Source organism: Heteronotia binoei, chromosome 4 (assembly GCF_032191835.1).
Source record: "Heteronotia binoei isolate CCM8104 ecotype False Entrance Well chromosome 4, APGP_CSIRO_Hbin_v1, whole genome shotgun sequence".
Classification (NCBI taxonomy): Eukaryota; Metazoa; Chordata; class Lepidosauria; order Squamata; family Gekkonidae; genus Heteronotia; species Heteronotia binoei.
In genome coordinates, this window is record NC_083226.1 from 134,369,481 (window position 1) to 134,394,877 (window position 25,397).

Consider the following 25,397-nt stretch of genomic DNA (forward strand, 5'->3'; position numbering starts at 1 on the left):
AAAAGTTTATTCTGTTAACTGTTATATGTTTACTTGTTTTTGTTTATCTGTTCTGGCTTCAGGAGCACTGATATGCTTATGCAGCTGCAGTGCCCAGAGCAGTTTCCCTGTTCTTTCAAGGAAAGATACAAATGCAAGGGAATATAAATTAATGAAGGCCTATTCATGAATGGAAGAGATCATTGTATGTATCTAAGACACAGATCTCTAGTATAGATTGGGGTGCTTGCTTTTATGTTCTTATCAGAACATGCTGAATCTCTTTTGGGTATGTTGACCAAGTTGCACAACTAATAACAAATCAACAATTCTTGGTAAAATAACAAAATCCCAAATTATTTTTCTGAAACCATCACAGATAAAAACAGAAGTAACTGACGTTTCATTTGTGGGGCTGGAATTTAGCTCCCGAGATTTTGTATCTATACTATAACTTGATCTGCACTTTTGGGTCCAACTAGTACTATCAGAAATTAACCACTTGTGTTGTACGTATTGCAGGTGTTTCACGAGGGCCTAGCCCTGTCAGTCTTGGAAACCAGGACACCTTACCTGTTGCTGTAGCTGTTACTGAGTCTGTTAATGCCTACTTTAAAGGAGCAGATCCTACAAAGTTAGTTTAAGATGTTTACTATTTTGGATTTTTTGTTTCGTATTTAAAAAAACAGAATGCTGTGTTACTTGGGGTGAGGGGGAAGAAACTTAAGAAATGTGTGGGATGTTGGTGAACTGTTATGCCTATATCTGCAAAAGCTTTGAAATACCAGTTTGTAAGTTGCACTTGTTGAAAATTCTTGTCTCGTGAAAAAAAATCCAACAGAACTTTGTTGACCACTTAATTTCTTAGATACATTTTTGTTTTAGTCTTGCCTAATTTAAATACCATGTAATAAATTAACACATTTAATTAATCACACACTATCTGATACTAGTTTTCAATTGAAATGTATTCTAACATCAGTTTTTTATTTTTCTGAATGCAGCCTACCTAATGGATTGTAAAAGAAAAATTTGTTTTCATATCTATCTTTAGATGTATTGTGAAGATCACTGGTGATATGACAGTGTCATTCCCAAGTGGGATTATTAAAGTCTTCACCAGCAATCCATCTCCAGCTGTGCTCTGCTTCAGGGTAAAAAACACAAGCAAACTAGAGCAGATTCTTCCAAATGCACAACTTGTATACAGGTTTTGTATTTTTTTATATAATAGCAAACAATCAATGTGTTTTGTTATAATAGTATCTTACATAAAAATTCTCTCTGCAGTCCTGTTCACGTTCTGAATATGTTTTGTTAAACTGCACTGTATATTTGCTTGTTTTGTTTTTCAATGTCCTTGTTTTAGTTCTCTTATTGCTTATGTGAAAGTTGCGTATTTCCAGTATAGTTGCACTAGAAAATATTTATTTATTTGCAGTCCGCATTTCTCCCTGAAATTCAGGGTAGATTACTTCCCAAACTTTTCTTTCCCTTGGCCCGGTTATTTTTACACTTCTCCTTCATGGCCCATTAAAATTTGGGGGTGGAGCCAGGAGACTTTGGGGGTGGAGCTGGGAGACAGGAATTATGTCATTTCCTCTGGTGTCAAGGACCAAGTGATGTCACTTTCGGGGCACACTGAACCAAAACTCTACCTTTTCCTGTGATGTCACTTCCAGGACACTCCCCCAAACCTGCCTCTACTTCGGAAGTAAATTCATTTTCAGAAAAATCTCTCTGAAACTCATGCTGAGCCAAAATGGGGGTGGAAAGTGGGCAGTCCTTTCTTTTCACTCCCACACCTGCATGCACCTATCTGTTTGTGTATTCTTCTCCAGCTTGCAAGCACTTCTAATGCCCATGTTCAATTGCCTGCACCACCTACATATCCCTTCCTCAACAGCAATGGCCAGTGTATGCAGTTAAGAGTCCTGTTTACTTACTGTTGCCATTGCCATCAGGAATGCCAGCACTGTGTACCACCCACACTGGGCCGTGGCAGCTGCTATACCTCAAAATATGCTGACACATTTAGTAGGCCCTTACTTCAGCTGCTGCTACTGGAACTCTGCCTCAAGCTACAACCTTTCTACTACTGGAACCTCTGCCTCAAGCTAAAATCTTTCAACAGCTATTTTTCATACATTTCTTTGGTTGAAACACTGGAAAACTGCTGTGAAAGATAGCAGAGAATTGTACTGTAATTAATGAATTAATTCAAGTTATATGACGTCCATACAAGCTTTTCTGCAGTTATTCCAAAAAGGATATTTATGAGGGGCTTGCAGCTTTTTACTGGCTGTGTTTCCCACGCCTTTAAAAGCAACCTGCTGTGCAGATACTTAGCCAGTGAACTACTTTCATCCTTTGTAATATCTACAGGAGGAGTTTAATTTTGGTGTCAGACAGCTGTTAAAAGCAGGACCAGTAAAATGGTGCCAAGTTCATAGTACCATCTCCTCCAGTGCTGTTGAGATATACCGCCGTAATCTCCAATAGTCTCTTTCTGCCCCACACTTCTTACTCTCACTCACTCACACAGAAATCTCATAGAAGGCCACCTGGTTATAATTGGGGGTGCCAACATTTCATTGACAGAGCTCCTATGTCTGCAACAACAGTATGATGAACAGAAAAGTTTCATCCAGTAAAAATGGAAGGAAAGAAAGGAAGGAAGGACAGACATGGAAGGAAAGGAAAGACATGGAAGGAAAGAACATAAACGTAAGAGGAGCCATGTTGGATCAGGACAGTGGACTATTCAGTCCAAAATTCCCCCATACAATGCCCAAAAAGCACCAGAATGTCCGCCAATGGGGCCAGGACACTAGAAACCCCCTCACTGTTGCTTCCCCCCCTCCCAGCACCAAGAATACAAACAGAGCATCACTTGCAGGGAAAAAAAGAGAGGGAGGGAAAGGGGAAAAAAGCCTTCCTCACCATCAGATGACCCCAGCCAGCAAAAATTCTGCCCAGGGGCTGTTTGGTAAAATAAAATAGCTATTGGAATGCCCACTCCCCGCCCCTCCCGGCTGAAAGAAACACACATACCCTTCTTTGCTGCCCAGGCCTTCCAGGGAAATCTTCCCAAAGGAAGACACATGAAAGCTCATACCTTGAAGAACACTTCATGGGTCTAAAGTGCCAGTGGATGCCAGCTTTTCTCTCAAACACTGGGAGCGGGGGAGAAAGAAGGAGACGCAGCCCAGCTCCTCTCTGCACAACACAGAGATGGGGTCGGGCTAGCTTTGGCTTTTCTTGTGACCCAGTAGTAAGGCTTCCGTTGCCCGGTACCGGGTCACAACCCTGCAAATGGGAAACACTGCTGTAGATCAATGCAGTCATTAAGATGAGACATCTAATAAACAGTGCAGTAGGACTAGGATTGCAGAAATTTGACACCAGGCATAAGTATTAATCATATTATTGGTATTACATAATACCATGGTATTATGTAATATCAGTGGTATTACATAAATGAAAATATTATGCAGTAAGAGCAAGGTAAGAACATAAAGCAATATGTAATGCATGTTAGTAGTATAGATCTTTATCGTGGTCTCTGTGCAGTCCCACACATGGGTCTTGCTGCAGGCAATGGATCCATACCTCGAAGTCTCCAATAGCTCACCTAGAGCATTTTTTGGCGCTATCCGCTCGCCCTGGGCAGCAGGCATCGACTGCGCATGCCTGGAGCGAGCGGGAGGCGCCACTCCCACTCAGTTTCTTCCTTTCCGCCGCCCAGACAACACCTACCTTGCTGCGTTCCTCTCTCCTCAGCTCGTCTTCTCCTGTTTGGTATCATATTCTCCTTTTTCTCTTACCTTTCTTCTATCATTTTTCATCCTTATAAATTTGTGTTTTTTTGTTTGTTTTTTTAAAAAGCCCTTGTTTCTGTGCTTCCCTTTCCTTTTTTTTTCCCCTCCCTTGTCCGGAGCATATGGAAGGGAAAATTACTTTCAAAAAGTGTCAGAGGTGTGGATCTAAAATCCCTACTTCAGACGTTCATACTGTCTTTTCTGTTTGAGTGAAGCTCATCGGGTAGGTACTTGCCCTCATAGCGCCAGCTTCGGTAAACAGACGCGAAAAAACCGAGTGGCCAGACTTCAAAGTTTCCTGCTCGAAAAATCTCTCCGGGCTATGCCCAGCTCTGATTCGCCTCCTCCCCCACACCGAGCGGGAGATTCGGCTGCATCGGCTGCTCCTCAACTTCATAAGAAGCATAAGTCCAACAAGAGACCATCCAAGCACTCCGACACCAGCCACAAGGCTTCAAAGAAGTCTCGCCATACCGATTCGTCCGCCTCAGCCCCGAAGAAATCCCGCGATCTGACAAGATCGACTCTGACGACTTCCTCAAGGGCCACCACTTTGACCACTATAGCGACATCGATGGCGTCAGTTTCCACACGCTCGGCTCCGATCCAACCTCTTGTTCCACCAGAGCTTTTGGCACCCTCCGACGTCATCTCCGATATGCCTTATCTCACTCCTCACTCCCCAGCTGCAGTCGAGGTTATACCGGCTCGATCTCACTCGCCCTCGGTCCATAGCGTGGTGCCGTTCAACATCCTCGAACCCAACCCCCGTTCGGATCCGACTTTCTCTCAGGAGCATCCCCGGTCTTTGCTACAGGCTGGATCCTTTCGAGACATTGGAGTTTCTTCTCTCTACAGAGAGTCGTCGACACGGGTTTCCACCCAGCATGTCTGATCCCACTCACCGGTTCGACGTCATGATTTCTGTTCACGCTCTCCAGTCTACCGTGAATACCAGGACTATTACCAGAGGGGTCACTCTCCAGATCACCATCTCCCAGACATCGCCGGGTGTACCATCGCTACTCCCGTTCCCCCTCGGATGAGGGTTTCCGTCGGTCTCGGTACCGTGAATTCAAGGTCGCATCCCACAGCCGTGATGTATCAACACCTCGAATCCGTGACTTCGAATCTCCTCGGTATCGTGAGCCTTCTCGAACCTGAGACCCGGAGTATCTCTCTTCTCGAGACTATGAAGCTTTTTGAGTCTGTGAACCTCCTCGGTACCGAGAACCTTTTATACCCCGCACTGCTTCCGCCACCATATCTGCTGCTCCAGGCATGACTTCTACATCGTCCATGACTTTGACTGCCTTACAAGATAAGTCTAAACCTTCCAAGGAACGTGCATCCACATCTGCACCTACCAAGCCTCTGATCTCTCCTGCAACCGAGGAATCCCAATCCGACGGGGACAGCTCAGGCTCTTCTGACTCTGAAGATCCTCCTGGCTCTCCTGCCTCGGGTTCCACGCAGCCAGCCCGTCTTTCTCCATCGGACGGTTCGAAGGCCTACCTTAACCTGATTACTACTCTGGCTGAAGCCTTGAATGTTACTCTTCCTTCCGACTCACCCAAGGTCTCTGACATAGTCCACAATCTGGTTCAGGCAGATTTCCCAGCGGGGTCTCTCCTACCTATGTTGCTAGTGCACTTGGAAGGTCTGCGTGAGGCCTGGGACAAACCTGCTTCGATTCCACCTACTTCAAAGCGCTTTGAGTCCCTGTACAGAGTACATGCTCCTGACTCTAAATTTTTAGCCTCTCATCCTGCTCCAAACTCCATCCAGGCACCCTACTCCTCCCGATTGTGAGGGTCGGAAGTTGGACACCTTGGCTCGCAAGATTTACAACCTTGCCTATACTAATTCCAAGCTTAATAATTACTTGGCTTATTTTGCTTCATATACATTTAATCTCGCCAACCAATTTACTCCTCTCATTCCTTCTCTGCCTGAGACTTCTCAGATAGCTACATCTAATTTAGTCTCTGAGCTATCACAAGTTTCAAAACAGCAGATTAACACCATCAGACATGCTGTTTCCTGCTCATCTAGAGTGTTCGCTTCGTCGGTGGCATTGCGTTGACACGCCTGGCTGAGGTCAACCAACCTGCAACCCAATATTAAACAAAAAATCGAAGACCTACCTTTTGATGGCCTTGGCCTCTTTCATGCATCCACTGATGAAGTCCTCACTTCGGTAGATGACGGCCGCAAGAGGGCGAAGCGCCTTGGAGTCTCTCAGCCAGCCTCCCAGCAGTTCAATCAACCTAAGCCCTGGAGACCATCTTTTCAGAGGCATCAGCGCTCTCCTAAGCAATCTGATTACTGGAAGAGGAAACCCCCCCAACAAAAGCAACCCTTCCAACAGAGGCCATGCTTTCAGCAGACAAAGAAGTCTTCTCAGCCAGCCAAGCAGTCTCTGACTCCCCTCTGCATCTCACTCAACAGCTGAATCCCTGCTATCAAACACGTCTTCTCCCGTTCTATCCAACCTGGAGCTCAATCACCACGGACTCTTGGGTGCTCACCATAACCCACCTAGGTTACGCAATCGAGTTCATTTTGCCACCTCACCACCACTACTTCACTGTTGTGGAGAGCCAGTTTGGTGTAGTGGTTAAGTGTGCAGACTCTTATCTGGGAGAACCGGGTTTGATTCCCCACTCCTCCACTTGCACCTGCTGGAATGGCCTTGGGTCAGCCATAGCTCTGGCAGAGGTTGTCCTTGAAAGGGCAGCAGCTGTGAGAGCCCTCTCCAGCCCCACCCACCTCACAGGGTGTTTGTTGTGGGGGAGGAAGGTAAAGGAGATTGTGAGCCGCTCTGAGACTCTTCGGAGTGGAGGGCGGGATATAAATCCAATATCATCTTCTTCTTCTTCTTCTTCTTACTCCACCTTCCCCTCATCTCAAACAAGAGATTCTGGACTTGCTCCAAAAAAAATGCCATAGAACCTGTTCCTCCTCACCATTGGGGGACAGGTTTCTACTCATGGTATTTCCTGGTGCCCAAGAGGGACGGGGGCAAGTGACCCATTCTGGATCTCAGGAGACTAAACAAGCAGATAGTCTACAAGAAATTCAGAATGATCTCCGTCCAATCCATCCTTCCCCTAATTCCGCAGGATTCCTGGATGGCATCCCTGGATCTTCAGGACACTTATTTCCATGTGACCATCAGACCTCAGCACCACAAATATCTTCGCTTTGCCATGGGAAAACATCACTTTCAGTATCGATCCCTCCCTTTCGAGCTGTCCACCTCCCCCAGAGTGTTTACGAAGTGCATGGCAGTAGTCACAGCTGCTCTTCGTCTTCGCAACATTCCAGTGTTCCCGTACATAGACGACTGGTTGCTCTTCGCTCCCACAGCACATCAACTGGCGAAGAATCTCAAAACAACACTCTCTCTTCTCGCCTCCCTGGGCCTGTGTATGAATGCTGTCAAATCTCAACTCACCCCAACTCATGGCCTACAGTTCATAAGTGCTTGTCTCTGCACATCTCCTCATCTAGTTTTTCTTCCCAGGGATCATGCCCACACCATCCTGTCCCTGGCCCAGGAGGTCATACGTACCCCAACGCAACCTGCAATCACCATCCAACATCTTCTGGGCCTCATGGCCGCAACAACCTCGGTTCTTCGATTCGCAAGACTGCGCATGCGACATCTCCAGCTTTGGTTTGTTCGTGCCTACCATCCACACATACCACCACAGAATACCGTTCTCACTGTACCTCAGAGGGTTCGGCTCTCCCTTGTTTGGTGGACAGTACCAGACAATTTACTTTGCGGAATGCCCTTTGTTCTTCCTCCTCCATCTGTCATCGTGACTACAGATGCCTCCAAGTGGGGATGGGGAGCCCACTTAGAGGACAAGACTATCAGGGGGTTGTGGACTGCGCCCGAGAGGGCTATGCACATAAACTGCCTAGAACTCATAGCTGTTCACAGGGCTCTTCAATCGTTCCTTCCGTCTGTAATCAACTGACATCTCCAGATCACAACTGACAATATGGCCACAGTTTTCTATGTGAACAAGCAGGGTGGTACCAGATCTATCCGTCTGTGCCACATAGCCATACTTCTTTTGGAATGGTGCATCAAAAACAGCATCTACCTGACTGCCATTCACCTTCCAGGGATAGAGAATGTCTTGGCCGATTTTCTCAGGAGGATTCGCATAGATGACCACGAATGGTCCCTCAATCCATGCTACTTGCATCGCATTTTTGCATGCTTCGGGACTCCAAAAGTAGATTTTTTGCTACAAAAGACAACTCGAAATGCCCTCTCCTTTATACCAAGAGAGGCAACGATGCTTTCCTCCACAGCTGGAGGGGTCCTCTTCATTATCTTTTTCCACCAACCCCTCTAATTACCCGATCTCTACTCAAAATTGCTCGGGACAGTATAGACTGCATACTGATAGCGCCATGGTGGCCAAGGCAACCGTGGTTCATGAGACTCCTTCAAATGTCCCATCACATTTATCGCCGCCTTCCCTTGACAGACGATCTCCTCACCCAAGATCACGGCCAGGTATGGCACTACAACCTCCAAATTCTAGGACTTACAGCTTGGAGAATTTGGCCACATCTTTACCACCGAGAGTAGCGGAAGTTATCCTGAATGCTAGAAAACCTTCTACCAGGCGCTCATACCAGTGCAAGTGGAAGTGTTTCTGCTCCTTTGTATCCTCTCAGCAACTTGATCCAGAGTCTGTACTCTCCCTTAGATCCTGGAATACCCGCTGTCTCTACAGGTGTCGGGGCTCAGCTATTCTTCTTTAAAGGTTCACCTTTCAGCCATTTCTGCTTTCCACGAGCCTATTGACGGTCAGACTGTTTTCTCCCATAGACTGTCTAAATCATTCCTCAAGGGCATGTTGCACCTTCACCCTCCTATCAAACCGATTGTGCCGGTTTGGAGTTTGTTGTTAGTTCTTTCACAACTTATGAAACCCCCGTTTGAACCCTTGGCCACTGTGGACCTTAATCTTCTCTCTTGGAAGACTGCCCTGTTGGTTGCTCTCACTTCTGGCAAGCGGGCCAGTGACTTGTATGCCTTTCGTTCTGACCCACCTTATACAGTTTTTCATAGGAACAAAGTGGTCCTGAGAGCGGATCCTACTTTCTTACGCAAAGTTGTATCTTAATTTCATCTTTCAACTTCTACTTCATTGCCCACGTTTTTTCCTAATCCTAAGGACTCTAGACAATGAACTCTACACACCCTTGACATCAGAAGAGCTTTGTCTTTTTACCTCTCTCGTACACAATCGTTCCGTAAGGACCCTAACTTATTTGTGGCCTACGGCAATCCTCAAAGAGGACGCAAGATTTCTACCCAGAGACTCTCTAAGTGGGTATCCATTGCAATCCGGTTGTGTTACAAAGTTGCTAAGCAACCTTTACCTAAAGGCCTTAAGGCTCACTCGACTAGAGCAGTCTGGACCTCCTCGGCCTTCCTGGAGGGCGTCTCCTTAGAGGACGTCTGTGCTGCTGCATCATGGTCCTCGCCATCCTTGGAGGTTTATGACAGACGGGACGCCTCCTTTGGCCAAGCAGTCCTCAGGTCCATCTTCCACTGAAATCACCCCAGAGTGCATACATACATTGTAAGTATGAAAATGTTTTTTTCTTGCCAGCACCCACCTTCCTTTTGACTTTCAGCTTGCTAGTCACCCATGTGTGGGACTGCACAGAGACCACAATGAAGATAAACAGGTTACTTACCTGTAACTGATGATCTTCAAGTGGTCATCTGTGCAGTCACACGCACCCACCCAGCCTTCCCCTCTGCTGGCTTTTTCTGCCTGGTTTTTACCTTTGTAGACTATCAATAGCGGCTGGAAGAAACTGAGTGGGAATGGCGCCTCCCGCTCGCTCCAGGCATGCGCAGTCGATGCCTGCTCCCCAGGGCGAGCAGAAAGCGTGCCAAAAAACGCTCTAGGCGAGCTTTTGGAGACTCCGAGGTATGGATCCGTTGCCTGCGGCAAGACCCATGTTTGTGACTGCACAGATGACCACTCGAAGATCATCAGTTACAAGTAAGCAACCTGTTTTTCACAGTCCTGTTCCCTCTGCTAAAACATCTTCTTGAATCATTCTATTTTTCCTTTATAAAAATACTCTCCTAAGTAATTCTGTTTTACATAGTTTGTGAAAAATCAAAAGTGTTAGAAGCCTTCCTGACGCCTCTGGCAGGCCATTACATAGGGCAGGGGTGGCCAGATGTTTTTGCCTACAACTCCCATCAGCCCCAGCCAGCATGGCCAATGGCTGGGGCTGATGGGAGTTGTAGGCAAAAAACATCTGGAGAACTACTGTTGGCCACCCCTGCCATAAAGTGTAAGCCACTACAGAACATGCAGTTGTATGGGATGTTGCTGGTCGTGCTTATTTATAGGGTAGCACATGAACAAAAACCTGTTCAGATGAGTGAAGTTATCATGACTGGGCATAGGAAGAGAGGCAGTTCTGCAGATATGAGAGTCCAAGGCCACAAAGGGCTTTGTATGTGATAGCCAGTACCTTAAATTGAACCAGGTAACTAATAGGCAGCCAGTGGAGTGATGGCAGCATGGGAATAATATGCATGTTTTGCCTAGTTCCTGATAATAACCAAGGTGTGGCATTCTGCTATAACTGGGGTTCCCATTTGATTTTGAGGGGACACTTATGTAGAGTTTATTACAGTAGTGTAGTCTCAGTGTTACCATGTGTAGATCTAGATGGCCACTTTGGCCAGGTAAGTCAAATGAAAGAAGAGGATCTTCTTCCACATTAAACAGTTAAAAGAAAGCATTTTTGTGACTGTCTACTGCATTAATGGTGGATCTAGAATAACCCCTACATTCTTGAACCAGTGAGCAAAGGTCTGTTGAACCCCATCAAAATCAGGAAGCATAGTGTCCTTTAGGACCTCTGTCTCATCAGTTTCAATCTGCTTCCAGTTGGGCAGTGGCTCAAGATATCTGTTGCATCCTCAGGAGATTTTGGCATAAAGAGTCATCAGCATACGGATGGCATCCAATCACAACATTATTAATTTCAGCTAAGGTTTTTACAGAGAGGTTGAATAGCACAGAACCTCACAGGAAAAGCTTGATTTTAAATTGTGTAACATATTGTCATGAGTAGCATGATATTTGAAAGAACGATTGTGGAGACTGTATTTCTCCCATATTATTATGAATAAAACAACTTATTATTTAGTCTGCCTTTGTCATGGAGACTCTAGGCAGATTACTTAGTGGAAGTCATATATAATCAACAGGAAAGGGACTGTACAATAATGTACAATAATGTTTGGACTATAGAAATTTAAAACAAATCTGAAACAGAGCTGAAACAAAGTATGATGCATTAAGCAGTACAGAACTACCTAGTTAGTGATAGGTAGCAAACAGTAGTATAGACCATACTCCATATCCCTTTACCAGTGCAACTTTCTGATCACTTCTTTGCAGTGCAATCCTATTTACCTATACAAAAAGTCCTCTTGAATGATTCCATTTAGCACAGTTTGCAGAAAGTTAGGAAAGTGAGAATCTTCCTCCCGTTTTCAGGGAGGCCATTCCATAACTTGGAGGTCACAACAGAGAATGCATGAGCATGGGCAGTTATCGGTTTTTGTCCATTTGTGGGATGATACCTGCAGAAGGTCCTGTTGCAATGAGCAAAGCTGTTGTTGCAGAGCATAGAGAGAAAGGTGGCCCTACAGATATGTGATAAGTCAGTACCTTGAATTGAGCCTTGTAATTAACAAGTACCCAGTTAAGTGACTGCAGAAAGGGAGTGATATGCGTATTCTGCCTAGCTCACAATAATAACCTAACAGTGGCGTTGTGAACTAACTGAAGTCCTCAAATTGACATAAAGGAGAGACCTATGTACAATGCATTACAGTACTTTATTCTCAATGTTACCGTGGCATTCATCCAGGTTGCCTATGATGCACTTCGTCCATTTGCCTCCCTTAGACGTGAAATTTTCCCTCTGTTTTCTATCCCTTCATTGACTGAGCAGCCCTGGTAGCTTGTTTTCTTCTCCCCTGAAGAAACTTTGGGTGACCCACCCTGTCAGTAAGGTATATTTTGGCTATTTGCTCAGCCCAGGAACCTGAGGGAAGGGATAAGATTGTCCTTAAACCTTTGAAAGTAGCACTTGAGATGCTTTAAAATTCAAAAATAACAAAAGATTTTATTCAACATCAAGGGGAAAGGTCAGGTAAAATCAGGGGTTTAAAATACTGAGGTAAAACTAGTACAAGCACAGACTTTTGTTCTTATATATCAGCCTAATGAGAGGTTCTTAAATTATTCACAATTGCTTAGATCTTTATATTGAGAGGAATTTGTTCCAATGTTTTCCCAAACATTCCAGTAGACTTCTTTTGAATATTGCTAACTCTCTTGGTGCCCAGAAGGCTGGATCCCTCTTCCCAGTACCAGATTCCTTTTCTTTGGAGAACCAGTACTCTTATTGAGGTTTTTTTTACTGATTTCTATGGTCTCTACAGGCAGTTTCTAATTACACCAGACTAGGGAATTCTGTACTTCTCTGAGATAACTCTCCCTGTTTGACTGAATAGGGAATTTTCTTCTCTCTCAGAAGATCTATTCCCTTTCCTTTGGCCTGAATGGGAGTCTTCTCTACTACCCAAACTCCCTTGCCAAACTTTCCCCCAGTTCTTTGTCTGTGTTCAAGCTGCTCTCAGCTAATGCTGAATTTGGACTGTCAGGGCTATTCTCAGTCTGTCTCAGTACATGTCTCTTTTTGGTTAAGGCAGGAATCTGACTGAATCTCTCCTCAGAATGCAGCTCTCTCAAGACTTTCTCTGCTCAGCTGATGCTAATCAGTCAGATGGCTTGGAGCAGCTTGTCATTCAAGGCGGTTTTGCTCCATGAAGAATTAACCCTTTGCAGTCCTTTAGTTGTTGGTACAGCACTTCTAAGCCTCCTTAAAAGTGCAATCCATCACACAACCAGCACCAATTCTGTCTTACCTGGGCTCAATTTCAATTTTTTTCTTTTAACCATTTGACCACAGCAGTCAGGCATTAGCTCAGGAGTTCTACTGCATCACCAGGGGGATTTTGATAGAGAGATATAAATCTGGGTGTCATCCACATATTGATGATATCTAATTCCAAAGCTATGGATGATTTTTTTCTGAAGGCTTTACAAAGAGGTTGAATAATATGGGGGTTAAGATTACACTCCATGAAATTCCACAAGATAAGTCCAAAACTGAATATAGCTGGTCTCCAAAAGCAACCCTTTGATTCCAGTTCATGAGGAAAAATTTAAACCAGTCCAAGGCACATCCCCTGATACCTTCTTCTGCCCCTAAATGCCTCAATTAAATGATGTGATCTATCATATCAAAAGCTACAGATAAATCCAGGAGGAACAACAAAGAAGTATAACATTTATCTACATTCAGGCAGAGGTCATCAGCTAAAGCTATCGGAGCTTTAGTGGCTGGGTTAGTGATTGATTTATAGTAGTCATCAAGACTACACTTGTCAGATGTGTAAGTTGATAGTACTCTTAGAAGAGAAGTTTCGTAGCCTAGAGGAAAGGATTACTACTGTCCATGAAATCAAGGAAGGGGAGGAGTTTATTAGCAGAAGTCTTGATGTCCTGCATAGGGAAAGGAGAGACCAGTCAAAGGGACAGCAGTGTGGTTGATTGTCTCATTACTTCTCAGAATGCTATAGCCTGTGACCCCAAAGGTATTGAGCAAGACAGCACTTAGTGCTATTAGAACTAAGGAATTGATTCCAGGCCCTTGTGATGGAGACAGAGATAGAAACACTGCCAGCAGAAGTATCACAAACACAAGGAAGGCTGAGGGAGATGGACAGAGAGAGAGGAAGAAATGGCATGGGAAGGAAAAGAAAAGTGTTGGTCATAGACTCCCTGCAGTTATTTTTAAAAAGGAATACGTTTATGCCTTAAATTTTATGCAATAATGAAAATATTGTCCTATCTTCATAAAAATATTTTTTCAATAAAAAGCTGTGCAGTGGCTGGCTATGGGGATGATGGAGGCCAAATACTAATAATTTTTAATGAAATCTTAGTTTTACTTTAATTTATCAATAGGCTGAAATTAAATTGTTTAGTTATTACAATTTTTTTTCAAAGACATTAAGAAGCAGGAAACCAGCCAGGGATGCAGTGGGGCCTTGGATGACCAAGGGGCAAAAGGATTACTGAAGGATGATAGGGAAATGGCTGAATGCATTTTTTGCCTCTTGTCTTCACTGTGGAAGATGAGAAGTACTTGCCCGCTCCAGAACCACTGATTTCAGGAGGGGTATACAAATACCTGAGTCAGATTGAGGTGATGATAGAGGAAGTCCTACAATTGATAGACAATTTAGTCATGGGGTAAAAGAACAAGTCCTCTCGTGGATCAATAACTGGCTAATTAATAGGAAACAGAGAGTATAAATGCGCAGTTTTCACAGTGAATGGTGGAAAGTAGTGGGGTAATGCATGTCCAATGCTTTTTAACTTGTTCATTAATGATTTGGAGATGGAAGTGGCTAAGTTTGTGGATGACACTAAATTGTTCAGGGTGGTGAGAACCAGAGAGGATTGTAAGGCACTCCAGAGGGATCTGTCAAGGATGGGCAAGTGGGCATCAATGTGGCAAATGAGGTTCAATGTGGCCAAGTGCACAGGACTGGTGCTAGGGGTTCTGATGACCCAAGCACGCCCCCCACACACACCTCAGCCCTGCCACCAACATGGCATACTCTTCCCCCCCCCCAACTGCCAAAGCTTCACCCTAGTGTGCACCTGAGCAGGGGGGGAGGGGCTGAATGTAGCAAGGCCACTGAGTAACAGGTGCGCTGGGAGCTTTGGTTCTGAGCACACCCTCTGCTGCACCATACTGCTGATTCCACTCAGCATTCCCAGGTCCTGGAAAGGCTGAGCAGGGTAGGCGCAGCAGTGGGGATGCTCAAAGCCTGTCTCTGAGCACACACATTGACCCTGCTCAGCATTCCCAGGTCCTAGTACTATTCTTGAAATGAAAGCTTATGCAACGATTCATGCAGTGTTATAAGTAGATTCTGCAGTAGTTCATATACACAAATTCTTTGCATTTATAGTTTGTTTTGCAAACATCTCCAATATATAAAACAAGCTAAAGCCTGTGTTTTCACACTTCATTTGCACAACAGTGATGCATCACAAAGTGATTCCAATACAAGAGTTTTTTGGATGAACATGCAAGCTGTCACAGTCTACCTCAAGAAATTATCAGAACAGAATCCCTCTGCATCTTATTACAATGTAGATGTTCTGAAATATCAGGTAACTTTATGTTTTGTTTTGGTTGTAGAATCTAAAGATGTATTGTATTTTAAGTATTTTTAGATGTATTGTCTGTGTTAGACGTGCCATCAGTTACCCTTACTTGTCTCATAGAACTATGTTGCCATTGACTCTTTCCTTAATTAATGTATTATGACATTTTTATGCGTGGCACTTATTGAAACTTCTAGTATTTGATTTGTAATATTTATATTTGAAATCCTGATACCCAGGGCTTTTTTTGTAGCAGGAATTCCTTTGCATATTAGGCTACACCCCCCTGATGTAGCCAATCTTCCAGGAGCTTACAGGGCTCTTCTTACAGCGCCTACTGTAAGCTGTTGAAGGATTGGCTACGTCAGAGGGGTGTAGCCTAATATGCAAAGGAGTACAAAAAATGCCCTGCTGATAACTTTGCTCTTAGCTGTCCCCTCAGCTGTAGTGCTCTGGTGGCTTTTTGCTGGGTGGAATAGTAGGTGAGAGGATGAAACAGGCAGCACTGCACAAAAAATGAGCAGTGCAGGCCATTACAGATATTTTGGATCTAGAAGTCATCATAATGGCTTAAACCCAAAATATGATAGAACAAGAATTTGCAGAAAGGTTTTTGTTTTTTCAGTCCTCCCTTCTCAGGGTAGCCACTTACTGCCTGAGAACTGCTCCCAAGAGGGGAACCTGGAGAATGGTACAGGATGTGCCATAAGGGGAACTGGTGTGAATTGTCTCCCCTTCTTGCAAGTAAAAATCTCCCCTTCGGTATCATTTTTTTCCATAGCAGGCCTCATCACTACCTACCACGTTTCTGATGGCTCCCCAGCTGAAATGAGAACAGACCATCCTCTTGAACCATCTGTTCTTTCGTTCAGCTGTTGATAATTCCCTTTCTTTTAAGTAACTCCAAAATGCACAATTTTGACCAAAAAAAGGTATAAAAGAAAATCAGTATAGGCTCAGAGAGGTTCTGGTTGAGAACCTCACTCTGCCATGAAGTATACTAAATGATAATGCAATTAATAAATTATTCTTTTCTTGTTGAGGACTATAGTGAAAATAGATGCTGAATTATTTGTATTTTGCTAGATTAACTCAAGTACAGATGAGCTCTTCAGAGGTCAGAGAATGTTTCTGGGGAAATTGACAGACAAGCACATTAGATAGAAGATCAGGGTTTTTTCACATTTAAAAACAACTGCATAATGTGAGGTACTTGGGGTTCAATGTGGCCAAGTGCAAAGTAATGCACATTGGGGCCATAAATCCTAATTATAAGGGGTCCGAACTGGCAGAGACCGCCAGTATCATATTGCCCCTGTATAAATCAATGGTTCAGCCTCATTTGGAATACTGTGTACAATTCTGGTTACCACACCTCAAAAAAGGTATTATAGCGTTGGAAAAAGTGCAGAAAAGGTCAACTATAATGATTTAAGGGTTGGGACACTTTTCCTATGAAGAAAGATTAAAAAATTTAGGGCTCTTTAGCTTGGAGAAACGGCAACTGAGGGGTGACACGTAGAAGTTTACAAGATTATGCATGGGATAGAGAAGGCTGAGAAATAAGCACTTTTCTCCCTTTCTCACAATACAAGAACTCATGGGCACTCAATGAAATTGCTGAGCAGTAAGGTTAGAATGGATAAAAGGAAGTACTTCTTCACCCAAAGAGTGATTAACACATGGCATTCACTGCCACAGGATGGTAGTGGTGGCTAAAAGCATAGATGGCTTCCAGAGGGGACTGGATAACCATAGAGCAGAGGTCTAACAGTGGCTATTAGCCACAAAGTGTAGATAGAACTCTCTGTCTGGGGCAAGTGATGCTCTGTGTTCTTGGTGCTTGGCAGAGGGGCAACAAAGGGAGGGCTTCTAGTGTCCTGGCCCCACTGGTGGACCTCCTGATGGCACTTGGGTTTTTTGGCCACTGTGTGACAAGTGGATGGGCCATTGGCCTGATCCAACATGGCTTCTCTTATGTTCTTACTTGGATCACAGCCACAGTACTGGGGAACCTGGATTCTCCTTACCAAAGTTCCCAGAGGTTGATTTCACCTCCACCCTATATTTCTACATTTTATTTTAAAGGAAATGTTGAGACCCAGTCATAGATGGGTTTTGACCTTGAGCTGCAGAACTCCCATGGTGTTTCCAGGGTAGCATTTAAGTCATTGTTTGATTATTTTCAAAGGTATCTTCAAATGGCATTCAGTCTACACCTCTGAATCTTGCCACATATTGGAAGTGTGATGCCAAAACTACTGACGTAAGAGTTGATTACAAATACAACCCAGCATCTATGGCTGTGCCAAGTACACTATCTAATATACAGGTCATGGTACCAGTTGATGGAGGTGTAATGAACATGCAGTCACTTCCACTAGCAAAATGGTAAGTTTATCTATATTTGCTTTCACTGCATGAAATTCATTCCAGCACACTGGTGATGGTGATGTACAGTGTTTGTTTTTTTTAAAAAAAAGTTTGCAAAAAGCTTTACTTTTTTAAAAAAATAGTCCTGAAATCTTAAGCTAGTCTTGTTATTTCTTCTGTGTTATCCAAGGTCTTGTGCAAGTCTTTATGAACTGTTGGGGACAAGTTGTCCATGGGCCCCTTCTCCCATTCTCCAATCATGGCTACAGTGGAGGGAGCAGAGTGCAACTCTTTTGCACTGTGTTTAACTAGCAGGTATCAAAGAAAGAGATTGGGGCTCTTTTCCTACAATGCTGCTCCTTTAAGGATGCAGGAAGTTGCCCCTGTGATGCAACAGAGTGATCCCCATTTTCTGATAAGAATGGTTTCTAGAGAAGTCAGCACAGCATGCAGTTGTATTGTGCTGCACTTCCTCTGCTGCTGTCAGGCACTAGATTGGCCTAGTTGGTAGCGGTTCCTCTGCCATGCAGGTTCCTGACTGCAGTCTTGGCAGTAGCTTGTTGGAAATGTAAATAAGCTTTAAACCAGTGGATTTTTCAAGATATTTACACTGCAAAGCTTCTGGTAAGGCACTATATCATTTCCTTATTCTTCCAGCACCTCTTGCGTTTAAGGGTTATGCTTTGTTAAAGAAGGTACAGTTGCTTAATCAGTATTAAAACATACTGAGAATACTGGTTAAATGCTAAAAGAGGTATGTTTTGAATTGAGTTCTGTTTGATGGGCCAGCAGTATATTTGTCCATTGACTTGAAATCAAAGTAAAGGTGATGTGGCAGTTCATGTGTAAACACAGAAGTGACTTAATCACATAGAAAGAACGGGTTGAGGAGGGACCCAGTTTTCAAACAAAAACAGTATATCAGTGGAGGAGATGAGAACCTTTCTTTTACCTGTACCTTAGTACCTTCTCGCCAAGGCTTGGGTAGAGAAGTTGCAGGCAAGAATGTGGATCGTGCCTTCTCATCCACATTCTCCTTTGGTTTTAAAACTGGACCATCAACTTGTTCTTCTCTTTCTGCATTATCAAGAAATGGATGCATTAATCACATGGAAACAGCCAAATCATATATAACTTGGAGCTGAACTTTGTGCAAGTAGTTTTAATTTTCCCCCGTCCAGCATGAGTTATAACAGGCCTGACAGAAAATTTACTGTAGTATTATTTCTTTAGATCTGAAGTTACATTAAATTTAGTAATCAAACTTCTTGCAGGAATGCAGAACAGATGAAAGCTTTTTGGAAATTATCTGCTGTTTCAGAAAAATCAGAAAATGGAGGTAAAAGCTTGATTTTTACATGGATTTCAGATTAATGTATAAGAACAATCTGTTAATCACTGGTTTTAATTTCAAATTGAGTTTAGCATTCTTAGAATTTTTTTGTTTTCATAATTACTTCACATTTTTATATCACTAAGGTTTTTCTTGGTGGAAGTGGTCATTTGTAGTTGGCATTGTACAGGAAACATGAAAGAAGTCCTTAACAACTAGTTTGCAAAAGTGTAACTTCAGATTTACATGCAGTCATTATCTTAATCTGGTCATACTCTGTGGCTCTCAAGCCATCTGCAGCTCATCTCGGCACCATTTATCAATATTCTACTCCATGTTTCAGAAAGATAGGTAAGCTTTTGCCCAATAGGGCTTGAGTTTAGTAGGTGGTTCCTGCCCTGAAACAGACAGCGTCAGTCTGGAGGACGGGTAGGCTGCATGCCAAGGATGGCAGTAAAGGCCCTCTCCTTTCTCTGCTGCCTCTGCACTCTCATTCCAGCACCTGAACAGTAAGCAAGCTGGCTATGGAAAAGAGTAAAATCACCATCATAGCAGCTGGGGAGGGACCATGAAGGCAAACAGGGAAGTAGAAGGGTACACAGGCTTCTTGTCAAGAGAAGCTTTACAATGCTCCTGGCTGGCTCAAAGCAAGTTTCTACAGTGGGAAGCCTGAACACTCTTTACTTCCAATATCTCTGCCATCTTGTTCTCCCTCTCCAGCAAGAGGCAGAGCAGACTTTGAAGCTGCTGGTCAGATCCAGTTGAGCAGGCTTAGCAGACAAAAAACTGGTACTTTGCCTGTCTTGCTCCTTCAGTGGATTAGGTCTGAATTTAAATGATTAGGTCATGTCTCCTTTTGCTCAAGGCAGGGCTATGCAAATTTGTGCAGACCAGGGTGTCAAACTCATTTGTTATGAGGGCCAGATCAGACATAAATGAGACCTTGTTGGGCCGGGCCATGGGTGTAATAAAATGTAATGCCAGGCAGTAGATACGTAAACTTCATAAAGGACACAGACAAACACAAAAGATTTTTTTAAAAAAATAAAATATGTTTAAAAGACTAGCATTCCTGCAATATCTTGTTTATTTAACAATTTCTAATAACTGACACCTCTTACTCTGAATTACTGCATCACAATCTGGAGACTGTGCTGTAGCAATCTTGAGTATGCTGCTCAGGTGTGCTTCTGTTAAGTTGCACACCTACTTTTGATTTATTGACATTCATTACAGAAATCTCATGGTCAATGCTTTGAGCCTAAGACTCAGGGGAAAATGTGAAATGGCTGAGCATTGTGAGCTTTTGTACATGTTGCTTCATGTGCTAGTCAGCCCATGGAGAAAATAGAGGCTTTGCTCTGTAGCTCCTGTGCAATTGAGCAGACCTGGCAAAGCAAGCCATGATGCAGAAAGGAACAAAAGAGAAGAGAGAAGGAAGCAGATGACAGTTGCTCACGGGCCTGATAGGAGCTCTCTGGGGGCCCAATCCGGCCCTTGGGCCACATGTTTGACACCCCTGGTATTGGCTCAGAGTGAGGCTTGACCCTCCAGTTTCGATAGCCCAGCCAGACCAGTGGAACACTTAAGCCTAGCTCAACTTTTCTGGAGACTCTTGCCTTATTGGTATGGAAGACAGAAAAGCCTTAAGAAGTTCCCATCACCAGTCTTAAAATGAAAAAAGGCCTGTTAAGACAAGCCTTTGCCTCCTGAGGTTCCAGAGACTGGCCAACAGCAGATGTCTCTGTAGCAGCACTAATCACCATCAATACTGGCAGTCCTGAAGCTTCGAGTTGTTCCACAGTCAACCTCTGGAAAAGCCCAGCAGAGATCTACCAGGCCCAAGCCTGGACCCGCTCTCTTGGAGTCTCTTATCTTGGAAGATGGAAAGACCTTGAGGAAGGGCCCCCTTGCTTGTCTTAGAATGGGAACAATGAGGAAGGGGTCCCCTTGCCAGTCTTAGAATGGGGAGATGGCCTCTCCCACTTGAGACTTCAGGCATTGGAGACTGACCAACAGCGGATGCATCAGCAGTGGCATGGACCACTGTTGCAGCTGGCAGACCCAAGACTTTGGGTCATTCTGTAGCTGGCCCCCAACTACTGGAAAAGCCTGGCAGAGCTCTGATGGGTCCATGAAGAGATCACAATGGGTGGCCTGCCCCATACAGGCTTGGAGGTTTCCAGGCCTACAGAAAGCGAGAAGATTGGAGCTGAAGGTCAAATCCCCCCTCTCCCAAGATACACAGGGGCAGTGGGATAAGGACCTCCAAAGTGAACAAGGGGCTGATCCAAGCAGGGGCAGCAGTAGCGCAGTGCTCCCACCCCAGCCTCTCTGAGGCCTTTCCCAGCAGGTTCAGCAGTCTAGAAAATTCCAGGTTTTCCCGCATATTTTCAGCTGCAGATTGGAGGATGCCATCCTTTAGTCTGGCCTGGGCCTTCCCATACCCCATGCATATACAACTGGGAATCATGTTGGTCTTCCAATGGCTAGGGGTACCTGACAAAGCAGTGGTTGTGGCTGATCTTGCCAATAATGATGCTACCACCTTAAGAATGCTAGCTAGCATCAGTAGCATTGAGAACTAGTAAAAAGAGCTATTCGCCTTCTCCCTCACTACCCATGTCAGGTTCAGGAGTGGAGGGGCTCTCTTCAACAATAGGGTCTGTGGCAACAAGCTCTGAAAAAGAGGAAGGGAAATGGTCAGGAAATTCTCCTAGGCCTTTCCTAGTAAAATTCTTCTAGGCCTTTTCAGCCAGAATATTTCCAGAAATTAAAAAAGGTGTTTTTCTCCTCTCGTAACTACCATTTGGATACAAAACCTGGGTCATCAGCTTCAGCCAATATAGATATTTTAAGAGATTATCCAAAGGGTCCTGAGGCAGATTATGAAAAGGGCAGGAAAGGTTGCATCATTGCTTAGTTCTGGTGGTCCTTTCTTACACATCCAGGGAAATGCTGATTGCCACTTCGGGGTCAGTCAGCAATTTTTCTCCAGGCCAGTTTGGCAAGGGATCCTGAAGGTTTTTGCCATCTTCTGGGCATGAAGCAGGGGTCAATGGGGATGTATGTGTGGGGGGGACATATTTGTGAATTTCCTGTATTGTACAGGGGTTGGACTAGATGATCCTGGAGGTCCTTTCCAGTTCTGTGATTCTAGGTACATAGAGGAACATAGCCTGCTGATGGAAAATCAGCTTGGCTTCTGCCAAAAGAAATCCCACCTCACCAACCTTTTCAAGTTCTTTGAGAAAGTGAACAAGCATGTTGACAGTGGTGACCTGGTAGACATTAAATACTTGGAATTTCAAAAGGCTTTTGACAGAGTACTTCACCAAAGTCTCCTAAGTAAACTTAGCAGTCACGGGATGAGTGGTTAAATGACAACGCAAAGAGGAGGAATAAATTGTAGATCCTCTTGTGATCTCTGTGCTTCACACTCATTGGATATAGCGCCTGCGCCAATCCCCTGAATCGGTACCTAAAAAGCCCGGGATTTTTTCTCGCTCAGCACCAGTGAGCATGGTGAGCATCCCAGCATGCATGCTCACCAGTGCCAGCGCGCGGATCCCACCAGTTCCTTTTTTACCGCGGCGCTCAAAGGATCTCCTTTCGTTTCCCCGGTCGGTATAGTAATCTTTGGATTATTCTTCTTCATTGTATATAGCCCATTTGTTGTTTTCTTAGTGTAGTTAGTTGTTAAGATAATTATTGTTGTTTAAAAAAAACCTGTTGGACTTTGCCCTTCAGGGCTTCATTTTCCCCCTTTTTTCCCTCAGAACTTTTCTGTGTGTTTTTTTCTGGAGTCTATGGAAAGGCGTGGGGTTTTTTTAAGAGGTGCTGCTCATGTGGTAAAAAGATTGCACCTCCGGACGGTCACTCCCTTTGCTTACTGTGTTTGGGCGAGGGACACCGGGTGGATTCGTGCCTGCACCGCTTAGCCTTCTCTAAGCAGACCCACAAAAACCGTGCGGCGAGGCTATCTGTGGCTCTGGTAAAATCGGCTCTCCGCCGAAAATGGCATCGGGCCCGTCGGTACCGGTGGAAGAGGCTACATCAGCTTCGACTGTTACATCGGCCGATCCCTCGCTGGTGCAGACGGATCCGCTGATCGAGCGAGGCCAACCCACTAAACGACCCTCTGAAGGGTCAGTGGCGACTCCGGCCAAGAAGCGTAGGGACGATTCGGGGACCCAATTGTCCGTCCCAAAGAAGTCAAAGGAGAAGAGAGAGAGACCCTCCCGCACTTCTTCTCCTTCTCAGGAAGCTTTGGTGTCGACAGAAGCCGCTCCACCCTGAAAGATCCTGGCGTCTCCGTGGCCACAGAGTCTGTCGGTATCCAGAGGCAGAGAATCGCAACAGCTCCAGCTATCGGGATCAGAACACGAGATAGACCTGGCCCAACGGACCCACTCCTTGAGATCGGGGTCGTGCCATTGGAGCGACAGTGGCTCGATTTCTGATATCGAGGTGACCGAGCCCCTGGCACCTGCAGTAACTACGGTTCAGAGAGAGCTAGAGCCAATGATGATGGGACACATCGACGGCTGTGGCATTGCCTGTAACAAAAGTCATCCTGCAGGCAGTGAAGGAGCCCTGGGTGAAGCTGGCTTCCACCCCTATCTCTTCTAGAAGATTGGATCATATGTACTGGGTCCAGGAGGCTGGTGCTGAGTTCCTGTTTGTGCACCCCAAACCCAACTCAGTGGTAGTCTCCTCGTTATCCAAGGCCCGTAAGACCCATTCCTCACCACCGGAAAAGGAGGGCAAGAAATTGGACAGTGCTGGTCGCAAGTTTCATTCGGTGGGAGTGCTAGGGGTAAAGGTATCTAATTATGCTGCTTGCATGGCTAGATATCAATACTCAGTTTGAGAGCAGCTCACCCCCCTTTTGACCTCCCTGAGTGAGGAAAAGAGATCTGCGTTCTGGAAGTTACAGAAGGAAGGCTTTGCTGTGGCTAAGCAACAACTGACTGCAGCAAAGCACATGGCTGACGTCTCAGCCAAAACCATCATGTCTGCACTCTTGGCTGAGGTCTACAGCTCTCCAACCTGACACCAGGGCCTTCGTAGAAGATCTACCCTTTGAAGGTGAAGGTCTTTTCAGCTCAACTAGAGACAGTGTCCTCCAGGAGATGGATAAGAGCATAAAGACCTCAAGGAACCTGGGTGTCCCGGCCTCATCTAAGATGACTAAACCAAAGCAGTGGCACAAATCCTGGCGACCCTACCAAAAATTTTCCTCTGATCAGCAGTGGAGACCTCGATCTTCCCAGCCAGAAAACAGGTCTCCTCCTTACAGGGGAAATAACCAAAATAGATTCGCTTCAGCGCAAACCACTGGCAAATCTAAATGTGCTCGCCCACAAAAACAGGGCCTTTGACTTTCCAGTAGCACGCATTGCCGCTCCTATGTCATCAACCATTCATCTTCGCTCTTACCTTCCGGCTTGGGAGTCCATCTCTACAGACAGGTGGGCTCTTTCCATCATACAAGAAGGCTACAAAACAGACTTTGTTCAGCTTCCGACTCAGTCAGTGATTGTCACCACACCCCTTTCCCCACCTCTGCTGGCGGAGGTGAGCAACCTCTTACAGAAACAAGCCATAGAAAGGGTCCAGTAGAGGCCAGAACGGGAGGTTTCTACTCTCATTATTTCCTGGTTCCCAAATGGGATAGGGGACTAAGACCAGCCATAGACCTTCAGAATCTGAACAAGTTTATCGTGTACCAGAAATTCAGAATGTCCACCCTGCAAACAATTCTTCCCCTCATCAACCAAGGGGACTGGATGAAAACATTGGATCTCAAGGATGCCTATTTCCACATCAGCATCCATCCTGCGTACAGGCATTTCCTTCGGTTTGCAGTAGGTTCCCACCACTTCCAGTTCAAAGCTCTTCTGTTCGGTCTGTCCACTGCACCTCGGGTGTTTACCAAGATGATAAGTGTTGTGGCTGCACACCTCCGGCTTCAACGGATAGTCGTCTTTCCATACATTGACAATTGGCTCCTTGTGGCAGAGTCGAAAGAAAGTCTGTCCAGCCATATTACCACCACTCTTCGTCTTCTCCACACTTTAGGTCTGCAGGTCAACATGGAGAAATCTCATCTTACTCCATCACAGACAGTTCAGTTCATAGGAGCTTTGCTGGACACAAACCTTCACCGCGCCTTTCTGCCTCAGCAGAGAGCGATGGACATAATCAATCTGGTCAACCTCTTACAGAGTCAGAAATGGGGCAAGGCACAACAGCTGCAGCGGATGCTGGGGCTGATGGCGGCAACTACAAGCGTGCTGTTGTTTGCGAAATTGAGGATGAGAGGCCTTCAATTGTAGTTTCTCAGGCAGTTTCGACCCTTACGAGACTCACCCCGGAAGAGGTTCTCAATCCCACCTTTGACTCTCAGGACTCTGCAGTGGTGGAAATCCAGAGACAACATTCGTCAGGTAGCTCCCTTCCACCTACCCGTGACTACAGTAACGATCACCACAGATGCATCTGAGGGGATGGGGTGCTCACATGGACTCTCTGTGTGTGAGGGGCCCTTGGCCT

General features: G+C 45.0%; 1 protein-coding gene across 1 annotated transcript in view; it reads left to right on the forward strand.

The window, feature by feature from the left end:
* The window catches only part of FCHO2 (FCH and mu domain containing endocytic adaptor 2), a 127,178-nt gene that overhangs the window by 95,099 nt on the left and 6,682 nt on the right, over window positions 1-25,397 (forward strand). The window contains exons 20-24 of the mRNA XM_060235809.1: window positions 502-613; window positions 1,034-1,189; window positions 15,007-15,139; window positions 17,325-17,524; window positions 18,781-18,845. Coding sequence (XP_060091792.1) covers window positions 502-613; window positions 1,034-1,189; window positions 15,007-15,139; window positions 17,325-17,524; window positions 18,781-18,845 — 666 coding nt within the window. The remainder of the gene's footprint in view (window positions 1-501; window positions 614-1,033; window positions 1,190-15,006; window positions 15,140-17,324; window positions 17,525-18,780; window positions 18,846-25,397) is intronic.